A 22,713-nucleotide genomic window follows, 5' to 3' on the forward strand; every position below is an offset into this window, starting at 1 on the left:
GAAACCTCTTCCGAAATTCTTCGTCCAAAATTAAAAAATAAAATCTAAATTGGGTTTTTTTTTTCAAATACAGAGAATGGAGACTGATTTGCGGCGCTGAACCGATAAAAAGGTGGTCCCACCAAAATAGTAAAAATGTTACGGAGTACTTTCAGAAACCAAAAAAGATAAAATAAAATCCCACTTTCATTTCTTCAGAAATGCTACAAATTTACGATTACGCCACCGAATCTTCTCTCTCCTCTTTTCCCGACAATAAGAAAGAAAAGGAAGGCAGCTATGCTTATGATAACACTGTTATTTAGAGAGAGAAAGTAAGTAAGTTAGAGAGAGAAAGACAAAAATTCAGGGGAAAAATCTAAGAAAAACAATGAGATATTGACGAAATGGCGTTATTCTAGCCTTCTAGGGTTTCATTGCACCTCAATTTCTAGGATTTTTTAACTACTTATTGGATTGATTGGAAATTCTACGAGGCCCAAGAGTTTTCTGATTGAATTTTCCATGGAAATGCCTGCTAGAAGATCAAACTACACACTTTTAAGCCAAGTCGATGATCATACAACTCCGCCGCCGTCGACGGTGGCTTCGAAGTTTTCCGGTGTTGGAGGAGGAGAGAGAAGCTTGTTTCCACCGTCGATCGGGTTGCAGAGGCAGAGCAGTGGGAGTAGTTTTGGGGAGAGTTCATTGTCGGATCATTACGTGCCGTCGATCTCTTTGCCGGCGAGCGATCTCGACGGCTTCAGCTACATGCAGGAGGAGAGAGATTCGAGGAAGAGGGTAGCGATTGATGGTGGCGGCGGCGGTGGAGGATCTTCGGCGTCAAAGAGTTGGGCGCAGCAGACCGAGGAGAGTTATCAGTTACAATTGGCTTTGGCTTTGAGGCTTTCTTCTGAAGCTGCTTGTGCTGATGATCCTAATTTCTTGGATCCGATGCCAGATGAATCTTCTTCTCGGTTGTCTTCCTCTGAGTCCGCTGAATCCATTTCCCATCGTTTCTGGGTAATCTTATTTGTATACTCATTTATTTCTGGTTTGTTGCACTTAAAAAATGCTGCTGATTCAGAGTAGTATCGGTGTGATTTATTTTGTCGGGAGAGGAATTGGAAATTTGGGATAGTTTGGTACTTCGGTGCTAAAGCTGAGTGCTTTATTTGCTGCTCGTAGAATGAGGCATTGAGTGATTGTCTTCTTCTTAGTTGTGTTTTCGGTTTTAGTTTTGACGGAGAACAATAAGCGGACCTCGATAGACAACTGATGAACCCAATACACTTACGTTCCGTTTGGTAGCCGCTAATAAATGGAAGGAATGCGAATAGATTCAGGTGTAATTAGGCAAGAAAATAGCATCATGATGTCCGTGGTAATGAAATTTTGACTTAAACATGGTGTTTTTCTTCATAAATTTGCATTCCCTAATACCACTTCCCAAATGGTAATGGTGGTAATGAAAATTTATAAAGAAAAAGACATAATTTTGAGTGGACTAGCATTACCATGGGAATGAATTTTCCTTACAAATTTATATACAAATTCATTCCCATTGACACCGTTTATGTCCGGCTACCAAACGGGCCGTTAGGGATCCATTTTGCAGGTAATTATGCCATTGCAATTATGCTGTCATTTTGCGGAATGCTTTTGAATAATTCGGTCCTTTTCACATTGAGTCGACTAGCTACGTGTAGAAGAGAATAGTTATCTCGAATTTGCTAGGTTCTGTTCCTCCAAAAAAAGTGGCAGTCTCAGCATGCTGGTTTGGTCAATTTTTCCTTGCAATTTAACATTATACTTTCCAATGTTTGGAGTATAGTTCCTAGCCACAGTAGTCAGGGATTAATTTCCATCTTTATTTCTGTGATTTCTCTATTGGACTATGGTAAGTTTTTGATATGGAGTACCTTGTGAGAGGGTTAGGGTGTCAGATACACAAGGCTCCTGTTAACCATTTTTCCATATCTTATCTACTTAAGAACTCTCACCTTCCCGATCCCTTTCTCTTCTTACTGAAGGCAGCTAATATCAATCATCAATGCCTCATCATGAGGAGGAGTATTGTTAAGCTAATTACTTCAACTTCTGTTGTTTGGTCAGTGAAAATACAATTTCAAGTCTTAAACGTCGTCAACATCGACATTACCCCAACGCCTTTAGAGGCGTTCTCCCGGAGGGGTGTCGGATGTATGCCGTCTCCAGAGAATATGTTTCCAAGATATGCAACAATTACTTACACAATTATTCACATTGTGGATAGCATTGAACTGTTTGATTTAGATTTTGGACCATTGACTTTCAAAAGTTAAAGATAATTGAATAATTGACTCCACTGGAGTGGACATGCTTTGAAAATATTTTTGCTCACCACCATTAGTTGTAATTCATCGCTAGACTTAGCCATGGAAATGTTCATCCTTATCTAATGAACTGATAGTAAAGATATAGATTAGGGAAACAATTAATTTGGACTAATAAGCCAGAAAACAAGAACATTTGAAGATAGATTCCCAGTAACTTGGCACTCCCAAACGCTAAACAACTAAGGATATAATAAACTCTTGATGCTTTCTTAATATCTTCATTTAGAGTCTCTATTTGTAGATTTTTTTATTCCCTTTTACACCTCTCTCCTCTAATTCATCTTCCATCTACTTCCCCAAGCTAATATTAAAAGAATTATGATGCACTTCCTTTTCTATCCCCAGACTCCCCACCCCTTTCTTTCGCTTGTTGATTCACCTTACCTTCTTTAAGCTGGCCATCACCATGGAAACCCTCACTCTTATTACGTTTCTAGTTTTTTTCATCAGGCGGAGTTGATGGACTTGCTGTTTGTCCATTTTCTATGTTACTTGGATTGGGGTACTCATGTTCCAAAGTTTCCATACCCATGTCGAATTGTTAAGGATTTTGACGCGGTTAGAGAGAAGAAATGGAGAGTCTGAGTACTATTAATTTATTATCGACAAGTTGCAATGGGAGGGGAAATGTTTTTACCAAAGTCTATTACCATATGAAAACTGTGCTAGAGGAATCCCCTTGATGCGGAGGATGGTGAATTAGTAAGAATACATGCTCATGTTTTATGATTATATCAGGTTGACACCAAGGGGGTGTTAGTCATTTATGAAAGGAGGGGTAAGGGTATAAAAGCTCATCCTCTCTAGCTATCACGATGCAATTTATCTACAAAATCAAGAAAAGTTAAACCACCAGTCAACCACTCTCAGAATAAAACTTGAAATCCAGCTCTACAAGATTTTTGAAAACCGGAACTTGAAATATTGACAAGGGGAAGCTGTACCCTAAAAAATCCGTTGGTGTTTTCCTTTCCAAGTGTACAACTAAATTGCCAACAAAATCATCTTCCATTTATCATCAAGCCAACCATATATTTCGTCCTTTCCCAGGTAACAAGATTACGCGAACATCTTTCACAAAGAAGGGCTACGAGTAAAGTGATATGTCTTAAAGAGAAAGAACCAATGGCCATAAGAGTTAAAGATGATTGAACAAACTCTTCCTCCTTAAGGTACAAACTGGAACATCGCCGGGAATTAGATCCCCTCTTTAGACCTTGCTCAAGGAAAACCACAAGTGGGAGAGGAGAGATAATTAATAGAGAACTATCAATTTGTTGTTGATATTGATCTAGTGGAATTGTATGGAAAGGAAAGTGGGGAACAAGCTTTTCACATACAAAAACTAATGTGTAGTCATGCCTATAGCTTGAGTTTGGCTTTTTATTTAGGTCTACTTATTGTATCTTTATTGAGTAATTGTTGAAAGTCATAAAGTTGCAAAAGTTAATTGGTACTAAAACTAATGTCTTGCCATCATTAGCTACTACCTAGTAAAAACAAGCGAATACGAAGTACTCCATTTTTTTTTGAATTTTAGTTCCTTTTTGAATCTAAAACAATCCAATATAAACACACTTGTCATATGAATCTCAATGGAATCTAAGTATCTAATCCATGTGGGTATGATAGAGAAATTATCGAGGGATTTAATGGGGATAAAAGGTTTACATTACATGGGAGTAAACAAATGAGTTATTTGGATATTGTAAGGGTGTAATGGAGATAAATGTTGGACAAATAAGAAAGCATTCCAAAAGGACTAATAAAAAAAAACAATTCAATACGGAAAGAGGACTAACATTCAAGAACGCAGGGAGTAACATAAAAGCAATTATAGAGTAACAATCACTCAGATGTTCCAAGTTATATACTTCCACCGTTTTTTTTGTAATTGCATCATTTGCAATTTTACACTATGAACACACTATCCTTTATAATTATTTTGATCTTATTAGATTCGTCTCAATATATATTTTCAAAATATCAATTTTTCTTATAGTTTTAACTAATGTATAATTAGAGATATTTTCCTCAAATAAAAGTATAATTAGAGATACTGGCTTAAGTTTGACAAGCGTGAAACATCAAATGGTGCAATTATTAAAAAACATAAAAAATATATTTATGTGAAGTAAAGAGCATATCTAATAGTTTGCTAAGATGGTCCCATGCCATGCTGGAATACTACAATAAGAAATTCTTATTGTACATAATATGTAGACAATGTAATACACGTTTTAAAATAATTCATCCGCTTCTTAATAGATGCAACGTTTTAAAGTATTAACTCTGACTACGTTTTTTACCGATAAGTAAAGATAAGTGTCATTATTTAATTGTTGTTGGTTAATCTGAATTTATATTTTCAAAATATATATATTTTATAAACATTAAAATTTATAATTAAAGATATTGATGGTCAAAATTGTGCATTGTCAAACGTCTGAGTCAAAGCAACACATCTATTGAGGAACGAAGGAAGTATATTATTATAAATGAAGCAATGAAATTCACTGATAAGAACTCTTATACGCGAAAGCCTTCTTTGGACACCGCTCTCATGATTGAAACCCATTATTAATTTTAATTCTAGTTATGTGTGTTGATTTTGTATTTGATGGTGAGGAATCAAGAAGCTAAAGAATGGTGACCACTTTTCTTTTGTGGTTGGAGCTGATTAAGTTGCATGTTAGGGAGATGTCATCTTCTCTAATTGATTGCAGAATAGTTGTTTATTTGATTGTGTAAATTGAGATTTAGTGAGGATTGTCAATATCGGTACACAACTTGATTCGACTATGTCAGATTCTGTAAGTTAAATATGTTAATTTGGAGTGTCAAAATGTCAATATTGTATCAGTGTCAAGGGTGTACATGGGTTCTTTCATGTGGAGTGGAGGATCTAAACACCAATTCTCCTCTAAACCTTGATTTGACTTTATCCAAGAATGTTGGTCATTTCTCGGTGGTGCAAAGCACCTTTCCAAAAATAAGAAGGCCAATGTGAAGCACTTTGATTTGCATATGTAGCTCCCTATCAGTGTTTGTTAAGATCAGCTTTACCAGATTCGCCGGTACCCTCCACGAATCTCGAACCGGTTCGCTGATATTGAATTGCGGTTCTCCAACGACCCAATTTGTTGTGGCTCTCGAACCGAACCGTGCCGAAACCCTAGTTTTACCAATTGAAGGTTAGGGAAGGCGAGAGAAGAAATATGTTGGGGGCTTTTTTGTTTGATAAGGATATATGTGTTGATTGCCATCGTCAATTGTTGTTGTCTTTCTTCTGTCATATTCTCTAAGTCTAAAATTCAGGTGCAAGTCTACTTTCATTTCTTCGATCTTCATGTGCGTTGGTGTCTTAGTCTTGGCGGCGGACTGGTGGGCTTGGACATTTTATTTTTATGTTTTACGGATGTGAAAGTCTAATGGACGTGGGTTGATTTTTCTTTCCTTTGTTTTATTAACTGAATTTTTTTAGTAGGGTATGATTATTAAAATAAATTCTTTATAATATCTGATATTTTGGACAAGTTTATTTTAAGAACCCGGGAAAAAAAAAATATTCTGATCCCCTCTCGCCTTTTTCTGTATGTTGATTCCTGGTCGAGCCTTCACGTCTATTCTCAATCCTTATTTAAGTTACTTTTGATCAGAGAGAACTTTACACTTTGTAGATTGGACGGGTCATAGCTTTTGAGTTTTGACTATTTTCTTTACTTGTTACTCACAAAAAATGATATTATGTTCTTTTGTTAGCACCATTGCCACTATTGCAACCAGGCTTCTAAATTTGTCTGAATCCTCGTCAAATTGATTTTTTTCATCAGGTGAATGGCTGCCTCTCGTACTCTGACACAATTCCTGATGGATTTTATCTCATTCATGGGATGGATCCTTATGTTTGGACAGTTTGTGCTGATTTACAAGAGAGTGGTCGAATTCCTTCTATTGAATCCCTAAAGCTGGTAAATTCTGTAAATGAATCTTCACTTGAGGTAGTATTGATTGATCGGCGTGGTGATTCCAGTTTGAAGGACTTGCTGAACCGAGCTCTGGATATATCCTGTAAATGCGTGACCTCCGATGATGTTGTTGATCAGCTAGCAAAGCTGGTATCTAGCCGCATGGGGTGAGCTGTTATTGTGTATATTTTCTTGACAAAGGGTCTTTCTGTCCATATTTGTGTTAGCTCACTCATTCTGACATTTTTTTGCTCCTTTACAAGGGGCGTCGCTTCAACCAGAGAGGAGGAATTGGTTCCCATCTGGGAGGAGTTCAGTAATGGTCTCAAGGATTGTCTGGGTTCTGTTGTGCTTCCTGTTGGTAGCTTGTCTATTGGCCTATGCAAACATCGGGCTTTGCTATTCAAAGTATGTCAAATGCTGTCAAATTAACGTTGTTACTTGTACTAGTGTAGATTATTAAGAAAGTTGTGCGGAACAGCTGTGAGCATGTAACTTCGTTTTTCATCATTCTTTTCTTGATCATGTAGTGACCTTTGTGATTTGCCCCCCTGTGGTGACGGTACAGGAAATGTCCTGCAATCATGAGGCATTATACTTGCCAACTCAAGTTGAAGTGTTTCTTTATGTGAGTTAAATCTCAATTTTTTGAGGCTGGGGGTAGGGGTGGGATTTCTCAACGAATCACCCAGCTTCTCGTTTGCTTCCCCTATGACTTGTACTGTCTAATTTTCCTTGTTGATCTTCATAGTTGCAAGATTCGTGAAATCCTTTGTCCAAATACATTTTGTCTCCGTCGACAATTTCTACGACGTATGAAGTATAATTCATGTTCATTTGGTCATTGTAACTATCTGCTTGCTGCACAATTACTGACCTGTGTGGCTGCATTTAGTGTACGATGTGGAGTTCTTCAACCTACATTGCTGTTATTCCTTGCGTATGATCACTTTTGCGTGCTATTGTTGACCTCTATATAGTGTATGGTGTGGCAGTCTTCAACGTACGTTGCTATAATTGCATGATCACTGTAACATGCTACTTGCTGCACCATTGCTGAACTCTATGTAATATATGTTGTGGGAGTCTTCAACATATATTGTTCTTTTGCCTTATGCGTGATCACTGTAACATGCTAATTGCTGCACCATTGTTAAGTGCTGATCTCTGTTTTGTGTATGGTGAGGAAGTCTTTGTCTCTTGGTTGTTATGAATATGATTCCTGGTGATATGACATTTTATTTGAAAAGCCGCACTTCCAAGGGAATTTGAACATGTTATATTATTTTTGCTTAAAGGTCCTTGCTGATTCAATTGATTTGCCGTGTCGAATTGCCAAGGGATGTAAATATTGCAATAGAAATGATGCTGCCTCTTGCTTAGTACGGTTTGGACTTGACAGGTATGCTCATTTGATTTTTTGAGTTCAGCATACTGGCAACTAAATTTATTTCTAACAGAGTCACTAATTCACATTTTGTAGCTTTTGGAATATTATGGACCAAATTAATGGCTCATTGTACTATTGACTAAGAAATATATGGCTGTTGTTGTGTGTGGATTAAGGATCAGTTGGAAACAACCTGTCTTCCATACCCACTAGGGTATAGGGGGTTTGTGTAGATGTAAACCAATTTATGTTTTTGATGCATCATACTTGTGTTCATGAATGTACATGTAAGAATTCTTTTTTCCGGAAATACTCCCAGCTATTGGTGAAGCTTACTATCTTGAGGCATGAAATATCATTTGTCGAGTGGTCTTTTCTTAGGTTTTCGACAAATGAAGCCTAGGCCTGTTGGTAAGCATCATTATGGACAACATTTATTAGAATTTGGGTTGGGAACTTTCCAATATTTCACAGGTCAATGTGGTTTTCCGAAGTGTTTGGTGAACACCAAAGGTCCAAAAGTCTGGCTTATTCTCAACGTAGCAAATTTTAAAATATAGTTCCCACTAGCATTTTTGAAGAGTAGATTGGGTTTCAAAAACTAATGATATTATTGCTAGATCCATAAAAAAACATAGCACATGCTTCAAAGTTTTCATCATCATCAACATTGTTACATTTTAATTTTTTTTGGATAGGTTCACCTTTCTGTACAGTTTGTCATATGGTTTCTAACTTTCTATTGACCTGATTAACTTCTGTATGTCATCATCATGATTGGGAAGAGTCAACCTTCCCCATTTGAGTAGATGGCTATATGCTAAGATCCACGCCCTGCAAGACTCTTATAGAATCTATCAGTAATTACGTTCAAGAGAGATGTGCATTTGAAGAAACCACCAAGTAGAAGGCTGGTAGACCCATGTAGCAATGGAAAGATGTCTGCCTTTGAAGAACTTGTTGAAAGCTTTAAAATGCATCACCCAATTTTCTGAAAGTCTTTTCAAAATTAAGCCATACAAAAATCTTTGCTTCAATGATCAGTGATGCACACATCAAATAACTTAGAATTATCAGATCATGCTTGGTAGAAAGTATGATTTTATTTTTGTCAGAAACTACCTGTTTAATGTCCACTGGGGAAAAACTACCCTTTCAAATTTTTTATTTAACAATAGTTTCTGAAACTATTTTTTTGTAGTCATTGATTTGCAATTAAAATCTAGGTTTTACATATTTTGTTGGGTATTTAAAAAAAAAATGAAGTTTTTGTGTAAAATCACTCACTTACCCAGAATTAGACAATTATAATTACCATAAAATCACGAATTATATTTTATTTGAGAATGGTGTTCTATTTTCTTTATTTTCTTTTTTCAGGGGGGTGTTGTGTTTAGGTATCAACCATGTGCAATTGTCTAGTTGGAAATTGTGCAATTTGTGGTTTTGCTCATAATTTTTGAATAATTTTTATAAAAATACCCACAATTAACATTTTATTTTTGGCCCAAAAATTGGGTTGGAAATTGTCTGACTAGCTGCCTGCTGATGCTGTGCTCTAAGTCTCTGACACTCTATCGCACAATCGAGTTAGCATCTACTTTATGTACGGAAGTTGTTTTTTCTTTCACAGAACCTCTTGTACATGCGAATGATTGTATTTCTATTTTATGAATTTGTCTTGATGGATGGGATGGAGTCTCTTTGGTTGGATAAAGTTTCAGATCACTTGCTTTTAGTCAACATTGAAAGTCCTGATGCAGCTTGTATCTATATGATAATGCCATTCTTTTATTTGTTTCAGGGAGTATTTGGTTGATTTGGTTGGAAAGCCAGGTTGCTTATGCGAGCCTGACTCCTTGCTTAATGGCCCATCATCCATATCAATTTCTTCACCACTACGCTTTCCACGATTTAGATCAGCTGAACCTGCCATTGACTTTAGATCACTGGCCAAACAGTATTTTTCAGATTGTCAATCTCTGAATCTTGTATTTGACAGACCTTCTACAGGTGATTTCTTTTGTTCTTATTTTTTTAATAAATCATAATGATTTTTTTCTTCCCGTTGTCTTAAATGTCTACAGATGTAAACCAGACTACTAAGGAACCTGATTAATTAGGTTTATCTGGATTTTAACTCGAAACTACTTTATACTTTCTTTCCATGCTATTTTATTTGTATAACTTGTATCAGCTTTGTACTTGATGGTGGTGGTATTAGTTCTTTAATAGAGAACATCTTGGATTCCCATAACCTAAATGTCGAGATCCTCACTGGTTCGTGGAGACTGATCCATTAATAGTGTTGATGTTATATATCATCGTTATTGTTTTTTTCATTTACAGTCGGATTTTGTAATGTAATCTCCCAGAACCCAGTGAATCTGAAGTCATGGAAGTAAAGATGTGCTAGAAAGCTTCATTTTCCTTTCTTTTTGGGAAAACTTAGAGGGACCGTTTGGTTCACCAGCTTCATTTTCCTTTCTCTGTGATGGAACGAAAGTACTATTGTACTATTTTCCTTATTCCGCGCCCGTTTCATTTTTTTTCCTAATCGTTTATCATTTCTGGAGGGTGTTAAATTCTCTTTGTTTGTAACCCTCCTAGGAAAGGAATCATAATTCGTTAGCTGACAGAAAGGAAATAGTTAGCTACTCAACACCCATCACCATTACCTATTCAACACCTTGGCCACCATCACCACCACACATTCAATAAAAAGCGGAGCATTAAAATGATCAAAATCACTATTACCAACTTGCAAAGCTGTTAAACCTGTTAAGACGGGGAGTTTCAATGTCTTACCTGTAATGTTTCGGCAGCACCATCCTAATCTGGTTAATTTCAATCTTAGTTTTGCATTCTCTTGGTTGTTAGTGTTGCTTGTTAGTAGCCTAAACAACCAAAATAGGGCTGCCTTCTCTCAAGGCAGAATCCTAGTTTATCAGTAGAATGGGATGATCTATGTTACAGAATTGACCTAAGGTACTCACCTTTTGGTCGTATCAGATGTAAGCTACGGTTGTGAGGAAGTCGCAACCCCATTAGCCTCTTGACATGCGTGGTGTATGTGCTTTTTATTTGAGAATTGTGTTCTATTTTCTTTATTTTCTTTTTTCAGGGGGGTGTTGTGTTTAGGTATCAACCATGTGAGTTTTTTGGGTTTACCCTTGAATTCAATTCCCCTTAACCCCGACAAAAACCACTTTAAACTATCTTTCTTAGGCTTTCTGCTTTCCTGGGGGTTATAAGTGTTTGAAATCCCATCTATAGATCCTTGAATCTGAAAGTTATTTTGGTTTCCAACAACAATAGAGAAGCTGCCGAGTTATTTTGGTTTCCAACAACAATAGAAAACCTTTAGGATTTCAGCTAGAGACTTGTTAGAATCAAGAAGATAGTGAAAGGGGTTAAAATGGTAGTGAGTTTTTTTTTGTTGATTTCTTGATTTCATTGTTAGATTTCAAACCTCATTATAGTCTCTCTAATGCTTTGCACAAAAACCTTTTAAAATTGCTTTCGAACTTCTATGGGGTTAGGTAGAGAAAGCAGCAGCTAGTGCATCATTTAGTAAAAACATAAGGTAGGGAACTGAATAGGGCGTAAAGGAACAGTGCAATTCCCACCAAATAAAACATGAAGTGGAAAAATGCTATAAAATGTATAATCCATAAAATAATTGATAAGATATTCCAACAGAATAGGATGTTTTTTAAAAGAACATTTTTGTGAAAAATATACCCCCTCCGTTCCTTAATGTTTTACTTACTTACTATAGACTCTTGTTTCTAAGAAAGTTTGAGTAAAGTGAGTGGATGTGAGAATTGTGGATAAAATAAGAGATAGAGTGGAAAAAGGTAGGTCGGTAAGAAAAAGCTGAATAAAGTATGAGAGAGTGAGTGAAAAGGTGTAAATATTGGGGCCTCCCGGGGATACTTTACTGGATACCTTTGTCAACCCTCAAATGGAAAAGAGATTGTTGCCGTCCCCCTCTCCCCTCTCCCGTCCCTGTTAACTCTCTTTCTCTAGCTGTGTGTACTGTCTTTTTGCTCCATGATAAACTGAGGGATTATTCAGCATCATTTTTAGTTTCACTGACAGCTGATTGCAGTTTTTTTTCAAAACTTGTACAAAACTACTACCCTGTGATACTTCCTTTTTACAAACTTTATGTCTATTTTCTGAGCGGTTTACCAAGGATTAACCAATATCAATTCCAATAACAACAGTATATTCATCGAAGTATTTTTTTTTTTTACTTTCATGCAGACATCTATGCCAAAAATAGTACCCCCTTCCTTCTAAGTTCCAACAGTGCACTAATTTTTTTTTGTTGAACAATTTTTTTTTTGTTTTAGGGTCCCACTGCTTTGCTTGAAGGGAAAGGAAAAGGTTTCCCTTGGGTAATGTAATGGAATCACCCTTCAAAAATTGATAGCAATATATCTCCTGCATCCTCCACCTCCCTTCCCTCGTAGAAAAAACAACGAAGAAGGAGAAAACACTAGAATTTCAATTATTAAGAGTGAGAATTAAAGAAGAAGAAATTCTAACTATGTTTCAGATTGGGTATCAACAAATTAATGTAACTGGTGTACAGAGAGAACAAGGGGAGAGAAAATATATGGAGCAGGGAAAAGAACAGGACACCTCGAGGAATTGCAAGAACCTAGAAAAGATAAATGGAAATAGGGATGCAGTCAGGTAGAGGGTAAGAAGTTGGCGACTGGAGTTATTTTTTAAGGATAGAATTGTCATTATGTTTAACTGTTCCTTACAAAGTTAAATATAAAAAGCTCAGGATATTTTGCAATTCGAAAACATGAATTAAAGAACGAGAAAATGTCATTGAAATTTAGAGTTAAGGATCCACAATTCATATTGGAGAAGACAGAGAAAGGAGAAGTATAAAAAAAGGGAAAAAGCCAGAACAACTCAAGCAATTACATGAACCTAGAAAATATGGCTTATTGGGATGCAGAAGGTAAGCAATTGGGGTTGCAGTTGTTTTCTAAGGATAACATTGTATTATTGGCACTGATAAAGCGGTTGCATTATTCTTATTGGAAAATATACAAGCATACTGGTCTTTCTTCTCATGCCTCAAATCAACTGAAGCCTGTTTACTTGTCGGTTTGTGGCTAGTGTCTCAAATCAACTGATGCCTGATCCCAGATCTTGAACTTTTTTATCAGGTGCAGTTGTGAATGAGCAAGATGCAGGAGATCCTATGTATCTTAAGCAACTTGGTAGAAAGCTGCCCGACGTAAACAATCCTATACCAAATGACCAAGTACATTCTCAGTTTGTTGGTCATGATAGAGAACCCCAGTGTTCTGAATCTAGTAATCCTCCACAAAATATTGGAAGAGCATCTAATGCCATCAGAGAGTTTCTTCCATCAAGATTTGTTCCTCCTAGCAGACGAGGGACCCAGGCATTAACTGATTCAGCGAGAAATGCATCAAAAGATTTTCGGTTTGAGGCTAGTCAACTAGTTTCAAGTAGAAGTGAAGCTGCACTGGACATGGACGATTTGGTCATCTCGTGGAGCGATCTTGTCGTAAGGGATAGGATTGGAGCAGGTTTCTCCATTAAACTTTCATGCTTTAGATTTTATCTTTTGAAAAAAGTTAGCTAGGTTTCTTTTATGCCTTAGTCATATATGTGCATACCTGGTAAATGCAAGTGCATATTGTTCTTTAGTCCTTGTGATCAGGGTTTTGAATAGCCTGTTTGTATCTGCAGGTTCCTTTGGAACTGTCCATCGTGCTGAATGGAACGGATCGGTAAGCATGTCAATACCTTATTTACTAGTTGAAATTTGCTATGATGGTATTTAATGGTCAAGGCCCTTTACTCTTCGAGACATACTTCAGACAAGATAAGTGTTTTTTTTTGAGGGGTCAGACAAGATAAGTTAAGATACAATAAGGTTCAGACAAAATAAGTTTGTTTCCAGGTAATTTTACACACAAATAAGTTTATTTCCGGATTAAGTGGGTTGAAATATCTTCTTGATGTGTTGTTAATCCGAATTAGCCCTTTATCCTTCACAATTGGTGGAAGTTAGTTTGTTGTTGTATACATTACGGTACATTCATTTACTTTTTACTGGTAGAAAGGCGAGAAGCAAGATGTAAAAGAAAAGGTTAAAAAGAGAAAAAGAAGGAAAAATTAGAGTGAGAAGAAAAACAGTAGTTGGACATGGTACGTACTCCCTTCGTTTTCTTTTGATGTACCCATTTATTTTAGACTCTTGTTTCTAGGAGATGGTAGTGGGTGCAAAACAGAGGACATAAAGTAAGAGAGATATGGTAAACAGGTGAGTGGGTTAAGAAAAATGGGTGTAAGACAAAGGTACATAAAGTAAGAGAGATATGGTAAAAAGGTGAGTGGGTTAAGAAAAATGTATACTTCCTCTGTTTCAAAAAAATTGCAACACTTTGACTAGCACGTTTTCCAAGATACAACTTTGACCATAATTATATCTAATTATCTTTGTCTATAATATCTTAAAATTTAATATTACAAAAGTACATAATGAAATCAATTCAATGGTATTTTACTTGATAACATTTGCTACTAATAAATTAGTAAAAATATACGGTCAAAGTTGGTGTATGAATAGTGGCAAAACTAAGTGTTGCCATTTTTATGAAACGGAGGAAGTATAAAGGATTGGAAATATGGTAATGAGGTGAGTGGGTGTAAGGAAACAATGCATAAAGGAAGGGAGAGTTAGTAGAAAGGTATAATATTATGGGGCAAGGGTTAAGATGGTAAAAAGTGCGTGCCCAAAATAAAATAAATAGAAGTACGACATTAGATACAAATACCTCATTATGGAAAGTGGGTACATCCTAAAAAGCTGAAGGAGTACATATATGGATATATGCTTGGGGATCTGGTGATAATCATTTATAAATTCTTTTTCTTTCTCATGCTTCGGGCATACCATATCAGGTTATGGAGCTCTAATATCATGTTTTGGACATATCATCTCAGGTTTTGGAACTCCATTATTATGTTCAGGATATACCATTTCAGGTTTTGGAACTCCAATATCATGTTTTGGACATGCCATCTTAAGTTTAGGAACTCCAATATCAGCTTTGTGAACTCAATACAAGATTTTGGAACTTTAGATGTAATTCCGCTTTGAATATTAGTTTTTAAACCCTGGATATAAGCTTTGGATGCAAGTTTTGGAACTTTGGACTACTTTTTTTTGAAATTTGGCTTCTTTTGCTAATCTGTTTCATTTTTATCACCAAATAATTAGAAAAGCTTTTTCTTTCTTTCTCCTTTTTCTCTATATTTTTTTGTTACACCAGAGTTTCACATTTTTAATTGAAGATTCAGATTGAATCATTTTGTCTTCAGTGTAGTCAATTGCCCAGCTCATCAAATAGAGCACTTGACTCAACTTTCTTCAATTCCCAGTCCCCACTCAGCTTCCCTCGTCAGTCACCGCACTTCACCTTTTATCACATTCCATTTTTACCCACCTTCAAACTAATCAACGTCTCTGTTTTCTTCTCTTTTGCATAGTTTCATAGCTCTAATATCCAGGTTGAATATAGTACTGAAAGAGGAGAAACAAGTGAGGATAAAATTTGAATAATATCTATAATTTTCCAACAAAACCAGAAGCGAAATCATAAAAATTGGCTGGAAAGTCGCTCGAATACTGACAACGACAAAGGGACAAAGGTCAAGGAAATACTCACTGAATCTGGATCTGGGATTTCTAGTGATTAGAGATGGTTTAAAATGTTCTCACCCTGTTTTTAGTGCTCTGTTCTTCTTCATGTATGTGTCTCAAAATACACACATTGTTATGTTGGTCTACTTAGTAGGCTGTCCAACCAAACTTGTGGTGAGCCTAGCTCACCCAATACTTCCAGAAATACTGAACTTTTGGATGTTTATAAGGAGGAAGTTCTGATCATTTCTAGGATTGTTATATATAAAATTAGAGTGAATCTCCTTGATACCATTATTCAGGGAAGAAAAATGGGCGAGGAGAGAATTGGGCTGGAGCAGGGGAAGTGCTGGAGGAGGGATCTGTTGGTCACTAGGATGGACAACTATCTTGTCTGTTTGCAAAATAAGTTCTTTTCAATTATCTTGGTGTGTTGTAAAACTATCTATTTTCATTGCAAGCCGTTTTATGTATCTGTTCACTGAAGAATTAGGTGTTATGCCATTAATATTCTTGTGTTTTACTTGATGATAATGTTGTTACTGCTTTATATTATCCAGTGGGTTTTATAATTGAACTTGTTAAGTGTGAGCTGGATATATCTTTAAATCTTGCTGTGAATCTATAATCCATTCTCTGATTGGCTTAGATTTGAAGAGTGCCACTAATGGAGACAGTGGGGTTTTCTTCAAAGATGTCAAATCTACTGTAGGAACCACTTTATGGATGTGCATTGGTTTATGAACTTATATATTACAGGAACGGAAAAGTTGAAACAAGCTGAACCAATGGATTATGAATAGTAATTATCAGCAAAACCGGTGTTGATTTTCGTACTCTATTTTTCCATGCATCACCTCTTCCTCTTTTTGTTATATTATATTTTATTTTTTCACTCATCTTAACATGTGGGAGGACATGAGTGTAATCATAAGCCAATTGCTCCATACCGCACATAATTTTCTTAAGGCCTGCAAACTGGTAAGGAAGAAAGGAGAGGGGCAATTTAATTTTAGAATAGCAGCAGATGGGGTCGTAGTTTGGATGCATCCCCCCCCCCCCCCCCAAAGTGAGATTTGGGAGCTAACATGTTCTGACAGGGTTCATAATTGCGTCTCCTATATCCTGTCTGACTTCAGTTTATTACAAGTGCTTACCATTTTCTATTTTCTCCAGTCCTTTTCAATTTTCTATTTGTTGAATGCTTTCTTTTTAGTTTTCAACTACTTCCATTGACACACTCCCAAGTTATTGAACTGTGTGCATTGTTGGATATTGCTGTAATTTATCTGGTCTATATGCGCTCCAGATTCAGCACTGTCGATGACTTTTTAAATGGTTCATTTGTATAGGAGGTTGCAGTCAAAATTCTCATGGAATCAGATTTCCATCCAGAGCGCTGTAATGAATTCTTGAGGGAGGTGAGAATCAGCTCGAAGTGGCTGCAACATTGCTAGAATATTTGCGTCTCCTTTTGTTGCTGGTCTGTTTTAATTGACATTATCTTGATGATTAGGTGGCGATAATGAAACGCTTACGGCATCCAAATATAGTTCTCTTCATGGGGGCAGTTACTGAACCACCTAACTTGGCCATAGTGACAGAATATTTATGCAGGTTTGCGCGCTTGAATTAATTTTACCACATGTGTTCCAAGTTGTTCTTGGTATATTTTTTTGCTCTTTTCCTCTCGTTGTTCGTCTAGTGAAGTAAATACGGAATTTCAACTGCAGAGGAAGTTTATACAGGCTTTTACATAAATCGGGTGGCAGAGAAGTATTGGATGAGAGGCGGCGTCTGAGTATGGCATATGATGTGGTATGCATGCTGATTCTCCCTTGCTTACTCCCATCCCACTCTTGTCTTTTAGTCTCTAGATTATTTATGACATATTAGATGAAGAAAGGCTTTACCCTTTTCAACATTCAAAATTGTTTTTCTTGTCGCTTATTTTGGGTTCATCAAACAAAAAACTTCTGTTGTGCAGGCAAAGGGAATGAATTATCTTCATAAGCGTAATCCACCTATTGTTCATCGGGATCTTAAGTCTCCTAACCTCTTAGTGGATAAGAAATACACTGTGAAGGTAAGGTTTGTTTTTATCCCCCCACCCCTTGGGGCCTCTAATTAGAAAACCTCCTGCATGCAGAATAGAACCATACTTGTCTTGCACAAAAATACGAGGCCATGAGGGTAGTGGGTTATTGGGTTTCAGTGATAATCTAACTCCTTGTTGTAAACAGTTAACTCTAAATGCCATTTTTCACTTTTCTATGAAAGTTCTGCACTCAGGGGTTGTTTGGTGATTAGAAGTCCTATCAATGATGGTTTTGTGATAAAAAAGAGGTAGTCATTTTGTTTGTGGGTAAATAGCACCCATATGTCTTGTTTACAACCTCCACGACTTCACGACTAGTCTAGTTCTGTCAATCGCATCTTGTGATCTATTCGTAGCTATTTGCCTTTCAATTTGCGCACACAATTTTATGGGTGGTTTTGTTATTTGCGGTTAACTATGTATATGAGTCTGTTTTTCTGTTATTTTCTATTTCATACTTCTTCCTATGATTTTTTTGTAGCTTAGTTGTTAACAAGCAATTTGAGTCTAGTTGTCCCTTACAATCACCTTTACTCATGTAGGTCTGTGATTTTGGCCTTTCGCGCCTGAAGGCAAATACTTTTTTGTCGTCGAAATCTGCTGCTGGAACAGTAAGTTGTTGGTTGATGAATTGCATTTATCTATGCTAATTTCCTTGCCTGTTCTGCTTATGTTTTAATATGAAACTAGTTTTTGGGCCCGGGCGATGCCGTGTTACTACATTAATAACATTAACATTTACTTCTATTTTTTTTGCATTGACAACATGAAACATGTCATATCTTAGTGGTGAAAACTTTATTGTTTAAACTCAAGGTCGGGGGTTCAAAACTTATGCACCATATTTGACATTTTTTAATGTATGTGAATATTAGATGGAGTGAAACACTTATAAGCAGAGCCCCACATGTCACATAAATTTTTTTAGAAACACATTTTAACATATAGTACAAATGGACTTCTTGATAATTGAAAAAGTGAAATGAACAGCCTGAGTGGATGGCACCAGAAGTTCTGCGTGATGAGCCATCAAATGAGAAGTCAGATGTCTACAGCTTTGGTATAATATTGTGGGAGCTTGCAACATTGCAGCAACCTTGGAACAGCTTAAATCCAGCTCAGGTGATTCTTTATTTATTTATCTTTTTTGTTCAGACTGATCTCTTTATTAGATCTTCTTTTTGCGATTTTCCTTTGTTGAATGGGAAATGCTGCGTATGTTATGTAGTTGGCTTATTAGTGATAAAATGTGGAAATCATTGGAGAAAATTGAGGAGACATTTGGCTCTTTCTCTTCCAGGTATTATTTGTGTTTGGAACCATTCGAATCCTTAGTTGCTGTTTGGTTCAAGAAATTTTCAAAAACTGAAACATGAGGGCCTGCTTGCCACCTTACCTCCGCCTCACTTCCGCCACTTGCGGTTAGGACTATCTCTACTTTTCCCTTTTCCTGGAGGCCAACAAGAAGTAAAATCTCATAAACCATTTCATAGAATGGATATGCTCCAAAAGAGAACAACTATCCTTCAATAATTCTCAACCTTCACCTTCTCCATCATGGAATCTCATCTCATATTCTAGTTGATGTTTATCAGTGTCATTAACTCTATTGTCTCATATAAAAACCTTGTGAAACCAACAAATAGAAGGAATTTAAGAGGAGTAAATCTGTTCAAAATTTTCCATTCTCATGTTGTAGTTCATGATGAAATCCTTGTCAGTTATGGGGATCCAACTAAGTTACCAACTTACCATATGTTAGATCATTGTCGTCCACATTTTTTTGCCGCTCAAATGTTCTCAAAGAAAAGTGAAGTGTATGGACAACTTAGGGTGAACAAATAAGCTCGTGTACCCCTTAAATATCTGCCTTTATCAGTAATAATTTGCACCACATTCTGAAAGTTTTGCTTGAAAAGTTCTCTCTCACTAGATGTAAACAATTTACAACTGGGAAGAATAATAGAGCCATTTCTGGGAGTAGCCGTGAAATTAATTGAAGACTTTCTTTGTGGTTCACCCCATCCGCTAGTCACTGTTGTCATCCTTTCTTCTTGCAAAATTGTTAGCCTCTCAGCACAAACGTTGAAGTAGTATTTTCTGGTATGAGTTATGTGGTTCTCCACAATATTGGGGAACATAACCACCTAAATTATGGCTTGCACTGAATGCATAACAAGAGTACAAGACCTCACTTAATTAGGATATCTGGCAAGATTAAATGACAACCCACTTGTATAAATCACTTTAATTTCTTGATTCGACATCAGATGATTGGTAATAGGTGAGAAGTTTGACTTTCATTATTAAGAGATATTTGTATTTGTGATCCACCAGGCAAAGGAATCTTTTTTATACCGCATCCCAATTCTTTTTACTGCTTTCAAACACATCTTTTACTCTTTCTATCTCGAGTTTATCATTTCGGCTCACATTTCTTCCCAATTGAAATTCCCTATTTTTTTGGCATAAGTAATTGAGCCGTCATCTTTAAATAACTTTCAAAACGACTTTCATCACAAAAAGCACATTGAAATCCAAGTTCCTTTGATTTCCCCAATTTGGGTAATGAGGTAATCTGTCACATATTTTGAGGGAGTATAAGTTTATTGGCTTGCTTCTTCTTGGCGCTTTACGTTCTTCTGACAAGCCAACGCAGCTTCGTGTATGCTCTTTTTCCCTTTCTGCACGTTCTTGTTTTAGGTGAACAGTTTTGTTCTACTTTTTATATGTATTCTTATTCCCTTGATGCAAATTCTTATTGTAATAAGTTTGTGGTCTATCCTTCTGTAGGTTGTTGCAGCCGTTGGTTTCAAGGGAAAGAGACTTGATATTCCCAGTGATGTAAATCCACAAATAGCTACTATTATCAAGGCGTGTTGGGCAAAGTGCGTAGAAAATCAATTTTTTTCCCATTTTTTTTTTTTACCATTTATCAGGTTTTATATGTTCTGTTTATTTGATTATTGGTTTGCTGTAGTGAGCCTTGGAGGCGTCCATCCTTTGCCAACCTTATGGATTCCTTGAGGTCACTTCTTAAACCTCCTGCACCTCAATCAGTTCGTGGAGATGCACACATTATTACGTAACTCTTGATGGATAGAATTTTGCTGTTTACTCTCTCCTCGTTCATATTTGCAAGATTCTTTTCCTGGTGAGATGTTTGGAAAACCGTATCTGTCCATCCAATAATCCCAGGTGCGCCCATCTGTGTCTTGTCTCTTACCCTCTATGCCCATCATATCATTTTGGCATTTAAAATATGTTTGAGGATGATTTCTGCTCATGTTGAGATTTTGAACCAAGGGCTTTTTTTTTTTTGGTCATTAGTATATGACTACACGTGGACTGTTGAACTGTTCAATTGCTTATTTTGTAAATGGATACCTGATCAAATGGTTACAGTACTGTGGTCCTGACTAGAATATACCAGCTAAGTATTATTCAAAAGAATTATGGATGAAGTGAATATATTAAATGCTTATCAGAATTATGTTACCATGTTTATATCTGCCTTGAAATATTTCTTTCTTAAACAAGTTAGAACAAGAAACTATAAAGCAGTGAGCTTTGTTTGCATTGAAACCATAGGCTATAATATAGCTTAGATGCTAAATTAGTGTTCGTGGATATTTGGGTTGTGTTGTTGGATATTACTTCTTAATTCTTATACTACGTATTTGTTTAAGGTGATGCATTGTTTATCCCTTAAAACGTTGGAAGATGGTTTTAATAATTCACCATTTCAACCCCCCCCCCCCCCCCCCACACACACAGAAAATGAAGTAGGGTTGTGTGCCGGAGAATGTGAAGAACCCAAACATCTCGAGTCTCCTCTCCTTCACCATTCTGTATCTCTGCCTCTTGTTTGTTGCCATGCTATCCATAAGCACTGACTAATAAATGGAGCTCGAATTGCCTCCTTTCCATCACTTGGTGCTTCAATTTGTGGTCCTATAGTAATAGGATGTAGGCCTTACATTTGAGATTGGTGACTGGTCAGTGTCATGGAGACTCTGCTCTACGTTTGTTTTTCCTTTCAGTGTTGGGACTCCTCTTCTGTGTTGTATTGCATATCGTGCCAGGTCACCACAGGTTACAGTCCACTTTTAATGAGTAGTTTTTGTATAGCTGAATACTCTTTGGCTAGTTAGGGAAGTAACTCTGTGGGGCTTGATTGGCTAACTTTTAATTGCATTGGAGCAAAATTTTCATCCTGTTCAGCTGAATTGTCAGTTGTCTGTTGTTCTTTTCAAGTTTTCATCTGCTTATCTTGGAGTTTGGGTTTTTTGGTTTCACATATATTTTGCTTAGGTTTGGTTCTTTTATAATAAGAATCAGCCTTCTATTCCTAAAAGCATATTGTCTATTCTCTAATGTTTGTCATCTAAAGATGAAAAGGTATGTTCCCATAGTTCTGAAACCTATCTCTGTTGATGCAGGTCAAATGCTGTACATCTCTGTTACCTTGCCGATTGAGAGTTGATTTTTTGACAAAAAAAAAGTATACATTTAGCCATACTACTATACTAGATGATCAATATGGATAGTCTTCCAGTACAGTTGTCCGCCTATTCTAATCATATCATCATGATTTTGTATGTAACTGATGCGGATTAGGTTCGGAGATTAGAATCTGAGTGAAATGTGCATATCCTGACGTAGGAACTAGATAGATAAAAACATTCTCTTCCTCTCTTGATTTTGGCACCATTTAACTTTGTAATAACACTCACTTATTCTTTGATTGATGATAAGTAGAGTGGGAGTGTCGATGTAAATCATGTCCCAGTCTGTATTAATTTCCTAATGGGGAAAGGTTGAGCATCTCAAAATGTCCAATAATATATGACTACCCTTTGTGATGGTCATGGCTTTTGGGTGTATTTTGTATCAGTATTCAGATAGATGTATGATCTCTTGTAGCGATAACTTTTTGTTCCATTGTTTTTCTACTTAGTGTGATCAACTAACTATGGTGATTGGTGTCGATAGGAAACATATCCATCCAAATTGGATGTAAGTTGCAGCAGCAATATACAGTTATTATATTGGTGTTGTGAAAGTACAATTTAGCTTACCGGTTGCAACTGCCTTCGATTTTGCTCAAGTCTACGATTTATTCTGCTTCACATGACGTAGAATTGGACTTTTATTATCTCTATATCGTCCTGAAATTTTCGTGTTTG

At 36.5% G+C, this 22,713-nt stretch overlaps 1 protein-coding gene across 2 annotated transcripts; it reads left to right on the top strand.

Annotated features, from left to right (window-relative positions):
• The first annotated feature begins 218 nt into the window (after window positions 1-218).
• LOC110796478 (serine/threonine-protein kinase CTR1) lies at window positions 219-22,477 on the top strand. 2 transcript variants are annotated; one of them, XM_022001539.2, is made up of 16 exons: window positions 219-1,002; window positions 6,191-6,492; window positions 6,589-6,733; window positions 7,624-7,727; window positions 9,520-9,728; window positions 12,914-13,303; window positions 13,467-13,507; window positions 16,779-16,847; window positions 16,943-17,043; window positions 17,160-17,244; window positions 17,414-17,512; window positions 18,067-18,135; window positions 18,515-18,646; window positions 20,318-20,412; window positions 20,505-20,722; window positions 21,967-22,477. In XM_022001539.2, exons 1-15 carry the CDS (start codon window positions 505-507, stop codon window positions 20,611-20,613), a joined length of 2,448 nt encoding a protein of 815 aa, XP_021857231.2. In that variant the 5' UTR covers window positions 219-504; the 3' UTR covers window positions 20,614-20,722; window positions 21,967-22,477. The 2 variants fall into 2 exon arrangements, with proteins under 2 accessions (XP_021857231.2, XP_056685020.1); XM_056829042.1 differs by having other exon boundaries at window positions 7,666-7,727.
• Window positions 22,478-22,713: the final 236 nt, after the last annotated feature.

The sequence above is a fragment of the Spinacia oleracea genome, chromosome 5, assembly GCF_020520425.1.
Source record: "Spinacia oleracea cultivar Varoflay chromosome 5, BTI_SOV_V1, whole genome shotgun sequence".
NCBI lineage: Eukaryota > Viridiplantae > Streptophyta > Magnoliopsida > Caryophyllales > Amaranthaceae > Spinacia > Spinacia oleracea.

Coding starts and splice junctions, on each gene's coding strand:
- LOC110796478 (XM_022001539.2), top strand. CDS start 505: ATGGAAATGCCTGCTAGAAGATCAAACTACACACTTTTAAGCCAAGTC. Junction 13,304..13,466: donor AAGGGATAGGATTGGAGCAG/GTTTCTCCATTA, acceptor TTGTATCTGCAG/GTTCCTTTGGAACTGTCCAT. Junction 17,245..17,413: donor TGAGTATGGCATATGATGTG/GTATGCATGCTG, acceptor TCTGTTGTGCAG/GCAAAGGGAATGAATTATCT.